We start from the raw sequence: 16484 nt of genomic DNA, 5'->3' as shown, positions 1-16484 counted from the left end.
CGATGAAGGCCTATTTCCTGCTGGGAGTCTTTCTAATAGCTGTTTATCATTACATAGCCTCTATTGACAATGAAATCATCTATTCTGATGTAAAACTGGAGCACAAACACAAACCACCACCTGGCCAAAATATCTCTCATGTCGTCCCCTCACACAGCTGTACACAAAACAAGTCTGTAGAAAGTATTGAAGGCTTCAGCTCCTTTCCTGACTTTATGAAAGACTTTATATACTACCAGCATTGCAGACATTTCCCCATGCTCCTGGACCTTCCTGACAAATGTGGAGGAATTGATCGATCTTCTGATGTCTTCCTTCTGCTCGTTGTTAAGTCTGCCCCTGAGAACTATGACCGCAGAGAAATACTGCGCAGGACCTGGGCTGAGGAGAGGCAACAGAACGGTGAGTGGATCAGACGGGTCTTCATCGTAGGAACCAGGGGCTCTGGTTTTGAGAGGGAAAGACTGAACATGGTTCTTGATCTGGAGCGGGGTCATTACAAAGACATCCTTCAGTGGGACTTTGTTGACACATTTCAAAACCTCACCTTGAAGCAGGTGCTCTTCTTTGAATGGATGGAAAGGAATTGTCCAAAGGCTCGCTTCCTGTTTAATGGTGATGACGACGTCTATGTAAACACAAACAATGTTGTGAAGTATCTTCAAAGTCTGGAAGACAATGATGGAAGTAAGCACCTGTTTGTTGGCGCTCACATCGTTGGTATGGCACCCTCGAGAGATTCATGGAGCAAGTACTTTGTCCCATTTCACGTGTACAAGCAAAATGTATTTTCCCCTTATTGCAGTGGTGGAGGTTTCTTTCTCAGTGGCTACACTGCTTCAGTCATATATAACATGTCTAAATCCATCACCCTTATTCCCATTGATGATGCTTACTTTGGATTGTGCCTGGCCAAAGCAGGACTCAGTCCCAGTTTGCACACAGGGGTGAAGACATTTGGGATGCCCTTTAGCTCTGACCGTATCAATACCTATGACCCTTGCCTTTATAAAGAACTTCTCGTGGTTCACAGATTCCTTTCAGAGAAACTGTACTATATGTGGCACAAAGTAAATGACCCCAATCTTGAATGCTTTGGTAACTTCAAATAGTGACCATCATATGACGGATCTCATTGGCAGCAAAATTCAACCTCTTTATTCATCATATGTGCTGTGATCTAATTTAACATGACAGGTTTTATTATTTGAGCACGATAAACATATCGGTAGTAGTAGTGCTGCAGTTTGCACTATTGCCTTAACCTTCTTCTTGTAAATTTGTGGGTTTTCCCTGGGCACTCTGGCTTCCTCCCACAGCCCAAAAGCCTTAAGGTTACTCTGAATCTTCAAATTGCGAATAGGTGTGAGTGTGTGACTGATTTTTTTTTATCTTTTGAATTTTCTTTTTATGTATTGATTGTTATGGATGTAGCTTTTAGATAGGCTGAACAAAAAAATCAAGTGTTGAGTCTATAAACCTTTCTTTCACATATGTATCACATTCACATACAGTTGGTCATGTGTTTTGCTAATTTAAATCAAAACTGAAAGTAGTGATAACTCTTGACATTGCGGTGCAGCATGTAAAGCATACTTTACACTGAATATATGAGACACCTCTGTTGCACAGTCAGTGTCTTAGCTGAATAATGGTGTATCATCAATGCTGTCTGAGGTGTTCATTATGTCAACAGGATCCTAAAATTACAGATCAGATTGCATGGATCACTTGGTCATTAAATGGCTACTGTAGCACTAAATAAACAGACAGGAATCATTTCACAACCAGAAGGAGGATATGACGTTTAAGTCAAACTCTTGTTTGTGTTCTTTTGCTTTTGCTTGAATTAGTCTTCCAGTCACAAAATATAATGTTGTGTTGTATTTTTCACTTATCTTCAGTGTTTGACAAACTACTTTAAAAAAGTTATCTGCTTTGGTAACTACCCCCCCCCCCCCCCCCCCCCCCAAAAAAAAAAAAAAGAAAAGTGGTAATTAGTGACGGAATTACTCCACCATTAATGTTATCAGTCATACTTAGATTTTTTGAGCTGAAACATAATGTACTCTTCACATTTTCTTTTCTTTTACATCAATGACACTTATGTAGTGCCTTCAATAATGCCAGTTATAACTCAACAGAGCACTCCAGGCTTACCATTGTTGTATTTACTTCCCCTATGTGGTTGTTTGCAACTCGCTGCTCCTCTCCCTCTCTTTTTAATGTTAACCTAAGGGAAAACTACCCAACAATGTTTTATATCTGATAAGGCGTTTACATAGATGTACACATATGAGGCACCTGATTCAGACGTGTATAAACGTACAGACGTACAAACTTTTTGTGGCTTCAGTAATATTTTTACTACTTTTTTCCTGTGTTTGTCTGGAGATCTTGTATGTAACCATGGCTGCAATGTTTACATGTGAACTCAGCTGTTAGCAGCCTGCAGCATGTCAATGCTAACTGGTGTAAGGCCTGATGTCTTCCCACAAGGTGAGGAGAAGGAGGTGAGGATGACGTGCTGGTTCTCAGGTGTGAGCTAAGAAGTGACGACATTGACCTGTCCTTCCATCCATCGTTATTGGGAACGTAAGATCTATCTCCAATAAGATGGATGAGCTAGCTGTGCTAACCCAGCAACAGAGGGAATACCAGAGGGCAGAGTAGCATCATGCTATTCACAGACATGGCTAACAGAGCTAACATCAGACACCAATGCCATGTTGGAGGAGCTTTACCTGCTGAAAGCAGACAGGATCTAGGAGACAGAGATGGAGCATGACTGAAGGAGCTCAGTCCTGGACCCTGTGGAGGTGGAGGCTGGCTGACTGGAGAATGATGGACAAGATGTCATCATCTATTTTCTTATGGACCATTTTGAACTTTCTAAACACTTTCTTACTTTTGTTTTCTTGATTGCTGCTGTGACTTCAATTTCGTTGTACTTGTTACAAAGTGAAGTTCTATTCTATTCTATTCTATTCTATTCTATTCTATATACATAAACGTATACATAGATCCAGCTTACATTATTCTAGATAGACAGACCATTTGACTTTAAACTCCTACCTGCACCTGGAAAAAAAAAAATAATAATAATAAAAAAAGAATCTTATATGCATGATGTGGCAGTCTAGTCTGTCTGTATGCACACACACACACACACACACACACACACACACACACACACACACAAGCTGTCGTCACTGATAGAATTTATTTTTCTTGGTTAACACTTAGATTATCTTTTTCATATATCCTTGAATTTTACCATGGTCCTATTCTACACACTCGGTCAGCCCCTCATTTTGACAGAACACCAGAGGTTGGTCCGGTTTTTCAGCATGCTCAGGTACATCATAAGCATCATCTCAGAGAGGGACATTGTGCCTGGTAGCAATATCTCAGAACAAGTTCGAGGATGTAATTAATGCTGGGGTGGTGTAATTTGCAGTTTGGTAAGTCCAGCTGAAACTTATATTGACAAATGCCATTTGTTACTATTTCCACTGACATGACTATCATTAATATGGCCATGTGATTGTGTAACTTCACTTCTTTGTGCTTATTCTACTAACAGATCATTCATTTGTTTTGAACAAATAGTTTATGAATAACACATCACTGGAGTTTCTTGCCTTGTCAGAGGCATACTGTACAGAGAGACTGCAAAGTGAAAAGACTGGCTGCTGACTTCCAGAGGGGTTAACCAAGAGCTGGATTTGATTTGGATCTTGTTTTGATCTGCCAACATGGGGTAATTATCACCAAATGAGCTTAATTCATAGTGTGACTCATACCATAATGATGGTAAAACTTTATAAGTGAAAAAATATGATTTGAGAATTTAAGTCACTGTATTTTCAGTCAAATAAGTTTGATATCAATGGTAGAAACATGATTTAAGAAACCTTAGACAAGAACCAGTGAAGGCTATTTCTGTTCCTTTCATCTATCCATACATTATTACAGGTATTGTTCTGTTTTTAAGGAGGCCGTACAAAATCAGGGGTGACTGGAAATCCTGGCAAATTCTAATTTAGTCTGAGTCATTTGAATAACACACTATTTGGTTTTAGTCGTATTTTAGTCATCTGAAACCTTTTAGCCTCAGTCTAATTTCAGTTGACTAAATAACATAAGAGTTTTAGTCTTAGCCTAGTCTTAAGTCTCATAGTCCAGTTTAAGTCAACCATATTTTAGCAGATTTAAGTCAAATACAATGTAGAGAGCCTAACTGTTGTCAAAATGTCCTGCAGACTGTGTAAAATTCTCCTCCTGCTGATGCTGCTGAGGTGCTATAGACAAAGCTGTTCACCTGTTATGTTATGTGGCGTCACATTATACTGTAACAGCTCTGCTATTTGTTATGTGTTAGTGTTCCCATTGTTCCCCCAGTGTCAAGTCAGTGGAGGAAACAGGAAGGCTGTGAGAGGGAGTGCAGCAGGAGGGAAGGGCGGAGGTGTGTGAGTGTGTGTGAATAATAATAATAATAATAATAATAATAATAATAATAATAATAATAATAATAATAATAATAATAATGATAATAATAACTTTATTTATAAAGCACCTTTTAAAAACACAAGTTTATAAATTGCTTTAACAGAAACACAAACAACAACAAGCACAGAAACACAAAAACAAAACACACAGTTCAAAAGGCACTTGTGCAGAAAGACACCATGCACGAGGGCAACAAGAAGCATTGTCAGGGACCCAGACAATACAAGAACCATACAACATACAATGAGACCATGAGGACTGGGATAGAAGCTAAAAACATAAACTCAGTGAGATAAAGGAGGAAAAGGCAATGGAAAGGGCAATAAAAGACAGTTACAAACATCAAATATGAATATATAAAAATTGAAAAATAAATATGAACAGAATAATGATTATAAAGCATAGATATTAACAAATGATAAAACAATTAAAGGCCTAAAGGGCATAAGTGAAAAGATTGAAAGTGAAACAAGCGTGAATCAAAGTTCGGTAAAATCAGGATTAGAATAAGGTAATTACAGTAATAAAATAGATTGTATAAATAAGTACATATAAATAAGGACGGTGGATTTAAAAAGGTAAGAACAATAAGATAGAAAAAAACTAAATAAATAAATAGATAAACGAAAAATAAGCAAAAATAAATAAATAAATAAGAGAGAAAAAAAAAATGAAAGAATGAAAGACCTGTGTGAGACCTGAGAGAGGCAGGAGACTCCAAGACTCAAACTTGTTACTTGGTCCTGGCTGACAGTGACCACTTGAATAAAGTGTTGTATTACAAATTAGTGCCATCCTTGCAGCATTGGGGCCGATGTTAGAGTTCTGATTATTAGATAATTTAGCCTAATGTTATAAAAATACATAAACTTGGATGATCGTTTACAGGCAGGGTAGTATTTTTTTACAGCTTGCCTTACCTGTTATATCCTCTCCATCTGGTGTTTTTTTTTCCCCAAAAAAAGTTTAGAAGTTTGGCACATGTCGTCAGACTGTAATGCTTTTCTTCTGCTGTTTCTCGCCTTTTCGCCACTCTTGTTCTTGTTACTGTCCATATTCTTATGTTAGTACCATAGACTGTGCAATAATAAAGGTTTGGACTCGTTCTCATGATTCTCTGACAAGCACTGCTGCATGTGCGTGTGCATGGATGTGTTGTCAATTGATGACTGCATTGCAAAAAAAAGCGATGCCGGTGCAGGCTGCCCAGGGACAGTGTTATCAGCATTTGTGATACCTATCAACCCAGTGCCACTCCGGGCCTGCGTTCTTCCTAAACATTTTTGTCTTATTATTTATTGGCGAAAGCGTCTGTTACATTTTGTCACAATCTTGACTGACTTGTTATTCAGATTTTATTTATTTTGCGTCCTTGAAAAAGGTTCACTGATGAATATTTTTTGCCAAAGTTTTCGTCAATGAAATTAAAACTGCTATGAGAGGAGCTGAACACGCTCAGTGTGTAATGTCATGTGTACTGTAGCAAAACTTATCCCACGCTGACTCAGCTGACTGAGTGAAGAGGCAGTAAGAAATCTACCTGTAACACTTGTGACAACTTCACTCAACATATACTCGCACTGTCATGATACAGCCCACATTCCCACCATCTCCATGCCCACAGAGTCTGCTGGGTATGGTTTATTACCTCAGGTTGGCTCTCAGTTACTGCTTGCATCAAATCTAAAACTTTGCTGCTTGCATATGCAACAGCAACAAAAACCTTTACAACATGGTCCTAAGACTCTAACTAGACTCTTTTCCTCTGTTGCCCCCCCAGTGTTGGAATGAACTACCAGATGCCATTCAATCTGAAGTGTCCCTCGCCACTTTTATGAAAAGCTGATGACCCAGCTCTTTGACAAGCACCATCCAACTTAATGATGATTAATTCAATATTATTGATAATGATGATCCTTGCTTGCGTTGTACCATTCGCTAATGTACATGACTTTGGATATAAGCATCTGCCAAGCAAATTGAGTTGAGTAGATATATGTCAATTCAAAATCCACAACTTAAAATGAGATTATTAGCGCTAAAATCTGTTTTTTTTTATGAACACTATTTCTCAGTTTACCAATCTGGTCAGACCGGATTGATGTACAGCACGTCAAATTCCCTAAGACAACATCAAGCAGGCTGATGAAGTTTGGTACGTTTGACTGAAGGAATGCACATCTAACACAGGAGCCTGGTTGGAGACTTTTTGACTTTCATTTCAAACCATCTGTAGACATCTCAAAGACCAAGGAGATGGTGGTGGACTTCTGAAAGAACAAGCCACATCCCAAACCTGTTTCCATCAGTGGTGGCAACATGGAGGTGCTCAAGATGCACAGGTACCTGGGGCTGCAGTTGACAACAGGCTGGACTGGTCATCAAACATGGACACTACCTGCAGGAAGGGACAGTGCTGTTTTTACTTCCTTGGAAGGCGGGGGTCTTTTAACATTCATAGAAAGCTACTAAAGATGTTTTGCCAGTCCCTGTTGGCCAGTCTCCTCTTCCATGCTGTGGTGTGCTGGGGAGGAACCAGAAAGAAGAGCTGGACTGACAGGTGAGGCAGGCTGGCTCTGTGGTGAGAGGAGAGCTGGACTCTCCACTTACAGTGGCAGAGAGAAGGACCCTAAACAGAATGCTCCCATCATGGACGACACCCACCACCCTCTGCACAGCACCTTCACCAGGCAGAGTAGTGTGTTCAGTGCTCAGCAGACTGCTGTCACAACCCGGACACAGATAGACTTACAAGCTCCTTTGTCCCCCAGGGGAGAGGGTAAGCACACAGTGACTCTTGGACTAAATCTTCCTTTTCCATTTCCCATTTACACAACTGTCCCAAGAGTCAGCCTCCAGTTTCTAAATGGAAAGTCATCCTCAGTACACACGCCTATTCAAAACCACAGCCTTTAAAAGCCAAAATCTGCACAAAAATGTAGATGCAGTGTTATTTTCTGTCAGGTATTCACATTGTCATGGTCTCCTGATGGTTAAAACAAAAAAGCTTTCTTTCTTTGGAAGTGGTCAGATTGTAGAGCTACTCAAGCAAGGCCTCTTGCATCTCTTAGCAGGTGGTAGATCCAAAAAAATTCACGGGGCATCTTTCCTGCCAAGTTTGTGCATTGGCATTATATGACGTTAAGTTTAAGGTACAGCCTCCATCAGATGCACTGCACAGCTGTTAGTGTTAGTGCTTCGGGTTTGGTGTGGCTGGTAAAGCCCTGTCCAAAAAGCATCTTGCAAAATGGTTTTGTAAGTAAATCTCCCAGGCCTAGAGACAGGCAGGGAGAAATGCTCCCACTATGGTCCATGCACACTGGACACGTAGCATGGCAGTGTCAGTGTCCCTATCTATTGCTGAGGACGCTTGTACAGAAGTGTCATGGTCTACACCCTGTCCGTTGAGGACTTATGTGTGTATTGGGTGTGTTACATCTGATTCCCTCTTTGTTGGATACATCTATATGTTCCTATGCTTCATGCAGACCCAGGTACTGGAGTGTACAGAGAGCCTTTTTTCCAGATCCAGCCAGCTCTAACCCTAATCCTAATCCTAACTCTAAGTGCTCCACTTGTGCTAATACAACTAGGGTTACAATGTCCTAACTTTTTGTTACAGCCATTTCATCTGTACCAAAGATTATCTAAGATATTAAAAATGGATGGTGTCTGACTTTTTGATACTGTTCTCAAAACATCAAACCTGCTCCATAGCTCTGCCTGAAAAAAGTTTGTTTACTTTAAATGCTCAGTACTTTGATGTTAGTTTTTGAAACACTGACTATAAGACTGATATAACTTGCTAAGTTAACTTCTCTGCTTTGTCACTGCAGATTTTTACTGATAAACATCACCACTTTAAAGGCCCTTTTCCTGCTGGGAGTTTTTCTAATAGCTGTTTATCTCTACATGGACTCTATTGACAATGAAATCATCCATCCTGATGGTGGACTGGAGCATAGTCACAAACCACCACCTGGCCAAAATATCTCTCTTGCCGTCCCCTCACACAGCTGTACACAAAACAAGTCTGTCGAAAGTATTGAAGGCTTCAGCTCGTTTCCTGGCTTTATGAAAGAATTTCTATACTACCAGCACTGTAGACATTTCCCCATGCTCCTGGACCTTCCTGACAAATGTGGAGGAATTGATCGATCCTCTGATGTCTTCCTTCTGCTCGTTGTTAAGTCTGCCCCTAATAACTATGACCGCAGAGAAATACTGCGCAGGACCTGGGCTGAGGAGAGGCAACAGAACGGTGTGTGGATCAAACGGGTCTTCATCGTAGGAACCAACGGCTCTGGTTTTGAGAGGGAAAGACTGAACAAGATTCTTGATCTGGAGCGTAGTCATTACAAAGACATCCTTCAGTGGGATTTTGGTGACACATTTCAAAACCTCACCTTGAAGCAGGTGCTCTTCTTTGAATGGATGGAAAGGAATTGTCCAAAGGCTCGCTTCCTGTTTAATGGGGATGACGACGTCTTTGTAAACACAAACAATGTTGTGAAGTATCTTCAAAGTCTGGAAGACAATGATGGAAGCAAGCACCTTTATACTGGCTATTGCATGGGTGGCAGAACTGTCATCAGAGCTCAATCGAGCAAGTACTTTGTCCCAGTTAAGTTGTACAAGCCATCACAATACCCCCCTTATTGCAGTGGAGGGGGTTTCATTCTCAGTGGTTATAGTGCTTTGGTCATATATAACATGTCTCAGTCCATCAGCCTTATTTCCATTGATGATGCTTACATAGGAATGTGTCTGGCAAAAGCAGGACTTGGTTTTCGTTCACATAAGGGGTTTAAGGCGATCGGAGTGCATGTTCCCTCTGTCCGTATCGATGCTTATGACCCTTGCTTTCATAAAGAACTTCTTGTGGTTCACGGTTTCCTTCCACAGAAACTGTACTATATGTGGCACAAAGTAACTGACCCCAATCTTAAATGCTTTGGTAACTACAAATAGTGACCATTAGGTGACAGAGCATTGGCAGCAACATTCAACCACTTTATCAATCACATGCACTGCAATCGAATTCAATGTAAAAAGTTTTATTATTTGAACATTATCAACATACCAATAACATTCTTGTAAGTGATGTAGTAGTTAGTGGTGTTGCCTTGTGCAACAAGGTCCTAATGACCTCCCCATTAAATTTCAGATAATCCATGTAGAAAATTCTTAACAGTGCAGTTGTATAAATTTCACCTGTCCTGAGAGCAAATCTAAAATTAAAATGAAGTTTAGATCTCCTTTTTTTTTTGGTATGTTTATTTTTTCATTGATGTATCCTGTAATTGTGGGGACATTTTTCAACCAACAGGAAAATTTTAAATGATAGTAATTATGCATGGAACATGTGTCCCACAACATGCACACAACACTGTTACCATGACAGTTTTAGCTTGGCAGAAGAAGAAAACAGTGAATCACATGACACGCAGGAAATGAAATCATCCAATAACTGTTCAAAAGAATGGATGGAGACCTCTCTTCTGTTCTTAAGTTTTTATGACATTGTCTGTCTTAATTAAATGTCTCTCTATACCTCATGCTACGCATATTATCAGGATAAGACAAATACTTTTTTTTTTTCTTTGCATATTGATTTTAAGTAAGTTTGTTCTCTTGATCAGATGTAATAGCTGCAGCTTTTATTCCTGAGAAAAATCTAACTTGAGCTACTTAGTTAATCTACAAACTATAAACATACTCCTGAATTTTACAGACTATTTCATTTCCTTTATTTCCAACATGCAGCCAAATTAGATTGTGATGGCCACAACTTTGCAGTGAGAGAGGACAGCGTGTCTAACAAAAAAAAAAAGAAAAAAAAGAAAGAAAAGTGGTGAGAGGCTGGTAAAAGGTGTGAAGCTCGCAGAAAGTTTTCTTAAGAGTTTCAGGTGTGTTGGAAGGTGGGTGGGGGTGGGGAGCTGGGTTTTTTTTTAACCTGTGAAGTGCTGCAATCATTTAATGAAAACAACAATAAATCACATATAAAACTTGAGTTGTAACACACAGTTTAATTTTTTGTATAATTACACATAACAGTTATTACAAAGGTTTTTTCCAGTAAAGGATTAAAGCCTTTTTACATGGGATGCCTGCTACACCAGAAAAGCTCTCAAAATTCTTAATGACATTCACTCAAATTTAAAACAAGTGTTTGAGCCTGCAAATGTCTTTCTACCTTCATCAGTTTCCTTACTTCATACGAGTATCGCTTTTTTTTTAATTACATACAGTAAGTTGTGTGTTTTGCTTATTTGGATTAAAACTGAAACGAATGATAACTATTGACATTGTGGTGCAGCATGTGAGGGCACATTTACACTAAATATATGAGACACCTCTGTTTCAACATCAGTGTCTTTGCTGAATAATGGTGTATCAAAAATGCTGTGTGACATGTTTCATTGTGCCAACAGGATCCTATAATTACAGGTCAAATCACATGGATCACTTGATCATCAAATTGCCACTGTTGCACTAAATAAACACACAAAGATATCATTTCACAACCAATAGGGAGGACAAAAATTTAATGTAAGTTTCAGTTTATTTCTGTTCACTGTTTTGTGCTTGTGTTGTGTTGAAGTTTTCCATTCATCTTTTGTTTGTGTATCTGTTTGATTTAATCTACTAAATGTATAAACTCTATAAAATAAATGAGCAAAACTGCTGCTTTTTCTGAAAGAGATGCATGCAAAAAAAAAAAAAAAGTCACTTGCTTGTGTGATTCAAAGTTTATGTGTCATGTAAGCTTGCATTTTTCTTGACTTTACACACCTGCTTTCAGAGGCTCCTCTTTCACTGAGGGTGAAGCTGTGTTCAGAAATTGTGCAAACACTACCGGACACACACACACACACACACACACACACACACACACACACACATTTTGTTTCAATGATGTGAAAGAAAAGTTCTGTAATATCAATTGTGATATATATATATATATATATATATATATATATATATATATATATATATATATATATATATATATATATATATATATATATATATATATATATATATATATATGGCTTGTAAGTGTACGCAGGTAAGTGACTTTTGTGAAGGCTGTCCCATAAGGAACACACCAAACACTGATGCTCAACCACCACTTACAGGGCAAGCTGTGTAAAATGGACTTGAGCTTATATGGCAAGCTGTGTGTGTGCTGCAAGTGCATTTACTGAAATTTAAGAGAAACTGTTAGATTTTTGTTTCATCTGTTGACATGTTTTACTCTGAATTACTTTAATCTGTCATATGACAAGTTTAACCTGAATTGCTAACACTTTAGGTTTACAGATAAAAACAGCAGATATGCATTAAGTGTTAGCAATGAAAAGTGTGTTTCTAATAGCATATCTAGTTGTTTGTGCTATTTGGGTTGACATCAGGTTTTATGCACCTCAGATGTGGTTTGAATCCAACTCTGATGCAGATGTAGTAACTCAAGTTAGTACTGTAATGTGTAATTTGTCATAGCTGTCATCAGCTCATTGCCCTTGTGCAGTGTAACCACTTTACAAGAACACTCTTCATTCCCAAATTCACTGCCTGTGCGGCCTGACAGTTTATCTTGGTTACATCCTGATATCTGTGCTGATCTGATAAAATGTGAAACATCCTTTCACAGAGCACATGTGAGTAAGAGAAGCAATTGTTTGCCAAATTCATTTAGGACCGTTTTCAACAGCCTTGGAGGCAAACAAGCCTTACTCACAGTGCACAGAACAGTCTGACATTTGGATGACCTTCAAAATGAATCACCTGAAAAGCTGTGAGTGAAACATGTGACATTTTTTGGCTACTGTGCTTGACTCTGTAAAACACATCAAAAAACCATTATGACCTGCTTCGACTCAAAGTAGCTGATCTGACCGTCAACACACAACTTTGTGCTGGTAAAACATAACAGCACATCACACACATTAGTTTGTTAATACCAAGCAGGCCCAAAAAGAATCATAAGTGTTACAGTAAAATGCTGCACACTTTTATTTCTCCAGCCATGACACAGTTTGACCGACACGTGTTGCCAGCCTTCTGCTCTCATGATGCATAGCCCTAAGCATCAAAAAAAGTATGCACAGTGGTCATAAGTATGTTTTCTGCACACTGACTTCAAGCCATTTAGAACTTTTCAAGACTTTCCTGACAGTGACATTTAATGATAAGCCTTATTTGGTGTGCACTGTTCAAACAGGCAGTGAGTGAGAATGCAGCTGTTAATTGTTTCTGAATGTCAAACACATTTGCGTAAAGGCAACACAGGATGACTCCACGTGGACAGGAAATGTAAGGCAGGATGATAAGTGTTCTGTTTAGAGAGTTGGTTAAACATCTGTTTGCAGCAGTTTATTTTTTTTTTAGAATCAGCCTCTTTTACCTTTGTTTCTGCACTTGTGGTGCACTTTTTTTAGGGACTGTGAAACTGTTTATGGGTAAGAAACATGAACTATCTAATAGGTTTAGAGGGCACACAAGGTCCCAGAGTTGTAGCAGACTTTTTTTTCATATTGTAACCTCAGACAGGTCAGTTTAGCACCCGCAGTCATGCCATGCCCTTATGTGTGCAAAATGTGGTTTGGCAGAGTGTTGCTGACATATGCAAGATCTTCCCTGGATAAGGTTCTGACAAGAAAAAAAATAAAAACACTTCATATGAAATGGGTTTATGCAGTGAGTCTAAGTCTGATTTCAACATAAAATACTTTCAATATCGAAAATCACGTCCAATATTGAACGGAGGACGTTGAATGTGAACAATTTAACAATTTAATATCACTCACATTGCTTTTTTTTTCCATGTGTAGTATTCACGAAAAAAAAAAAAGTGGTAGTCTTTTTCCTGAGATATTTGTAGTCAACTTTCCTTAGAGCCGAAAACTGTTGGGCATCAAAACCATGACTCGGTTCAATGAAAAAGTCTTTTCTTTGGTCTTTTTACTGTCTTCTTCTTCTCGATTCTAACATCTGAATGAAGCCCTGGTTGTATCAGCCACACATTTTTGGCTCTTGAAAATATTTCTGTCAGTTCTGCCTCAGAACAGGGTTCATAAACTTAGTCCTGTTGGGGGGTTAACACTGCATATTGCCACACACACACACACACACACACACACACACACACACACACACACACACACACACACACACACACACATACACACACACACACACATATATATATATATATATATATATATATATATATTGATATGGATATCCCCAGCTGACATGCATCTAGAGAAAACATGCTCATGAGCTCTGAACACAGTCAGGACACTTCTCCTCCTTTTTACAATTTTATATTGCTCTCCTCAAAAAATGTGACTGTCTTTTATGTATTTGATAGTACTGTAAATATATTTTATTTAAACAGGCATCAGCCCTTTACAATAATGAGTAGCTGCCACTGGAACTGTAACATTTTTTTTTTTTTGCATTGTGTTGTCTTATTTTGTGTGTTTGTTGTAGGACCGCAACGCTTGTTCTCCTGTTGTAACAAGATATTTTGTGTCCTCTTATTAAGATCATAAAGTGCTGCTTCCTCATCATCTGGATTATTTTCTGGCAACTATAAAATGAAACATTAGCCATGTCACTAAATGGTCTGATCATCTGACAACAAGTCAAGATGAAGAGTAAGAAGCTTAAATCAACTTTTCACTGGAAAACAGAGTGAATGAGATGCATAGATGCATGACCACTTAAGGCCTCCGTAGTACATTTTTTATAACTGACATAAAATTAGAACAACATTTAAGTTAACCATCGTCTGTATCCTGAAGTTTCTTAGAGAAGGTGCCTCCACCATGCCGCCGTTGCTTCCTTTGTGTGGTGGCTCATCCTGTAGAGCAGGGTGCTCAGTCTGCGAAGTGAAGCCAGATTGGTTCAGTGTGTAGAAAAGTGACACCTCACTTGGGGTATTTGACAAACTGACACTCGCAGATACAGAGTGTCAAACTCAGCTTGTCAAATACACTAAGTGGGGGGCCTGATCTCGCCAAGTCAAAGACGTCCCTGTAGATTTAATACAGAAAACACTTTTCACAATTCAATCCTACATCACAACACAAACTGAATGCACATATTTGACAGTAACTGTAAAAGTTTCTCCATCTTACACAAAACTTTAGACATAAGACTTTACCTGAGTGTTCAGATCTTCTGATTTTGAGGCAGATGAATCCAAACGAATCGCCATGTCTCACTGTCACGGGAGTTCACAGTGATGACTCTTTGTACAAGACAGTTGGTCTGACCATTCAGCTTAAACCCTGTAGAGAGGAAGTCAAAACAAGGAAGATAACTGCAAAGCTAGCTCTCAGGAAATGTGTGGAAATAAAGTGTCAACATGTCATGGTTGTGAAATGCTGCTGAAGGCTTCAGTGGCTCACAGCTTCAAAAGATAACGGTTTGCTGAGACATATTCAACAGTTTAACTCGCCTTTTAGAGTAACTTTGCACTCTTGCTGTTTTGTTTGGGTTAAACTGATGGAGCTGTGTGCCTCATTAAAAGTAAATACAAGAAGTGGCAAATCATTAATGACAAATGGGATGGACAAAGAACATCAAAATAATAAATGTATAACAAGACAGAATTTTAAAATCTACATCCTTTTTATCATGAGTTACTGTCAGTTTCAGGCTACTTTTCTCTAAGTTGTGCAAATCTTCTGCTCCTTCTTGTTCAAGGTTGAGCACCCCTTTTGAGTCTTTGCTGGTGATTGGTGGCTTATCAGCTCACTGTACAGGCAAAGTGAAAATATCAGGAAAAAGAAAGACCACAGACAAACTGACAGCTTCCTGTCTTCTTATAATACCAGCCAATACATAGATTAACTCTCTTAGTGTTTCTAAACTACTGACCCCCCTACTATAAGTGTTGTTTTAATTTCCTTACTTGTGATTCTTACACACTTTTTGTTCTTTTTGCAACAAGCAGAATGTACTCTTCACATCGCTGTGTAACTTCCTCATGTGACTCTGTACTAATCAGACTTCCCTCAATACTGCTACAACTGTAATGTGTTTGTGCTTCCTTAATGCACACACTGATAAAAAAAACTCAATATACTGTGCTGTTCAGAGCTTTGTATTACAAAACAAAAAATCTAGACTTGTGTTTGTCTTAAGTTGTTAAATAAAAGTTATCTTATTAGACTTAATATGAGCCACATTCACCTGAAAAGTCCAGAAAAAGTCTTGTCTTAAGATGTTAATGCACAAAAATTACACACATACTGCTTTTAAAGAGTAAAAAAAAAAATGCCAATAAGGTAAGAAAAAAATTCAAGTTTCTTGACTTGTATTTTTAAGTTCCTGTAAGAAATCAGTAGTGTTTTTGCAGGATGAAGACTCCATTTCTCCTAAGCACCATAACCCAGTGTGGTAAGAACGTGACTCTTGCCAAGGTGTGTTTGTTTTCAAGTTAACTCCAACCTCATCAGGCAGAGCTAACGTAACCTCACTCTTCATTTTACTGATGGACTCTCAAGTTTGAACAGACCACTGCAGAATAACTGCTTCATGTGGGTTGGAATGAACATTACCATGAACAACTAAGCTCGTGCTTTAGCCTGTGCTCTATCACTCTACTGTTCAGTTTTCTTCTGCTCTCCTGTCATTTTTCCTTGTGGCAGCCTAGCTCCAGTGTTCACCATCACAACAAAACAAATCTCAGAAATGGTCAAAGAAAAGGACAGACCTTTTTACTGTTACACTTTGCCAGGGACTTTCAGTCTAAGCGCTGTAAATACATTCGAGGTCGGGTCGAACACCTACTGAGTAATAGCATCTAGAAATAACTAAATTGGCAGTAATAATCTCATTTTAAATCATTGATTAAGAACAGGCAAGTATAAAAAGTGAGACCATTTCAAAATCACTTACAGAGTTCTTACCAGGCTTTTTATGAGTAAATAACTCTTACCCAGCAAAACCTG

The 16484-nt window shown here is 38.7% G+C and overlaps 2 protein-coding genes across 2 annotated transcripts; both read left to right on the top strand.

Moving 5' to 3' along the window:
- The first annotated feature begins 215 nt into the window (after positions 1-215).
- LOC141791749 (N-acetyllactosaminide beta-1,3-N-acetylglucosaminyltransferase 3-like) lies at positions 216-1112 on the top strand. The gene has a single exon (XM_074672394.1). The coding sequence runs from the start codon at positions 216-218 to the stop codon at positions 1110-1112; it is 897 nt and encodes a 298-aa protein (XP_074528495.1).
- Positions 1113-8586: 7474 nt separating this feature from the next.
- Positions 8587-9483, top strand: LOC141791746 (N-acetyllactosaminide beta-1,3-N-acetylglucosaminyltransferase 3-like). Its single transcript, XM_074672391.1, has one exon. The coding sequence runs from the start codon at positions 8587-8589 to the stop codon at positions 9481-9483; it is 897 nt and encodes a 298-aa protein (XP_074528492.1).
- The last annotated feature ends 7001 nt before the right edge of the window (positions 9484-16484 follow it).

Source organism: Halichoeres trimaculatus, unplaced genomic scaffold (genome assembly GCF_033239565.1).
Source record: "Halichoeres trimaculatus isolate MK-OKI-2021-1 unplaced genomic scaffold, fHalTri1.1 fHalTri1_scaffold_6, whole genome shotgun sequence".
Lineage (NCBI taxonomy): Eukaryota > Metazoa > Chordata > Actinopteri > Labriformes > Labridae > Halichoeres > Halichoeres trimaculatus.
The sequence above is the reverse complement of the archived record's forward strand: the minus strand, read 5'-3'. Positions and strand labels throughout refer to the sequence as shown.

Coding starts and splice junctions, on each gene's coding strand:
- LOC141791749 (XM_074672394.1), top strand. CDS start 216: ATGAAAGACTTTATATACTACCAGCATTGCAGACATTTCCCCATGCTC.
- LOC141791746 (XM_074672391.1), top strand. CDS start 8,587: ATGAAAGAATTTCTATACTACCAGCACTGTAGACATTTCCCCATGCTC.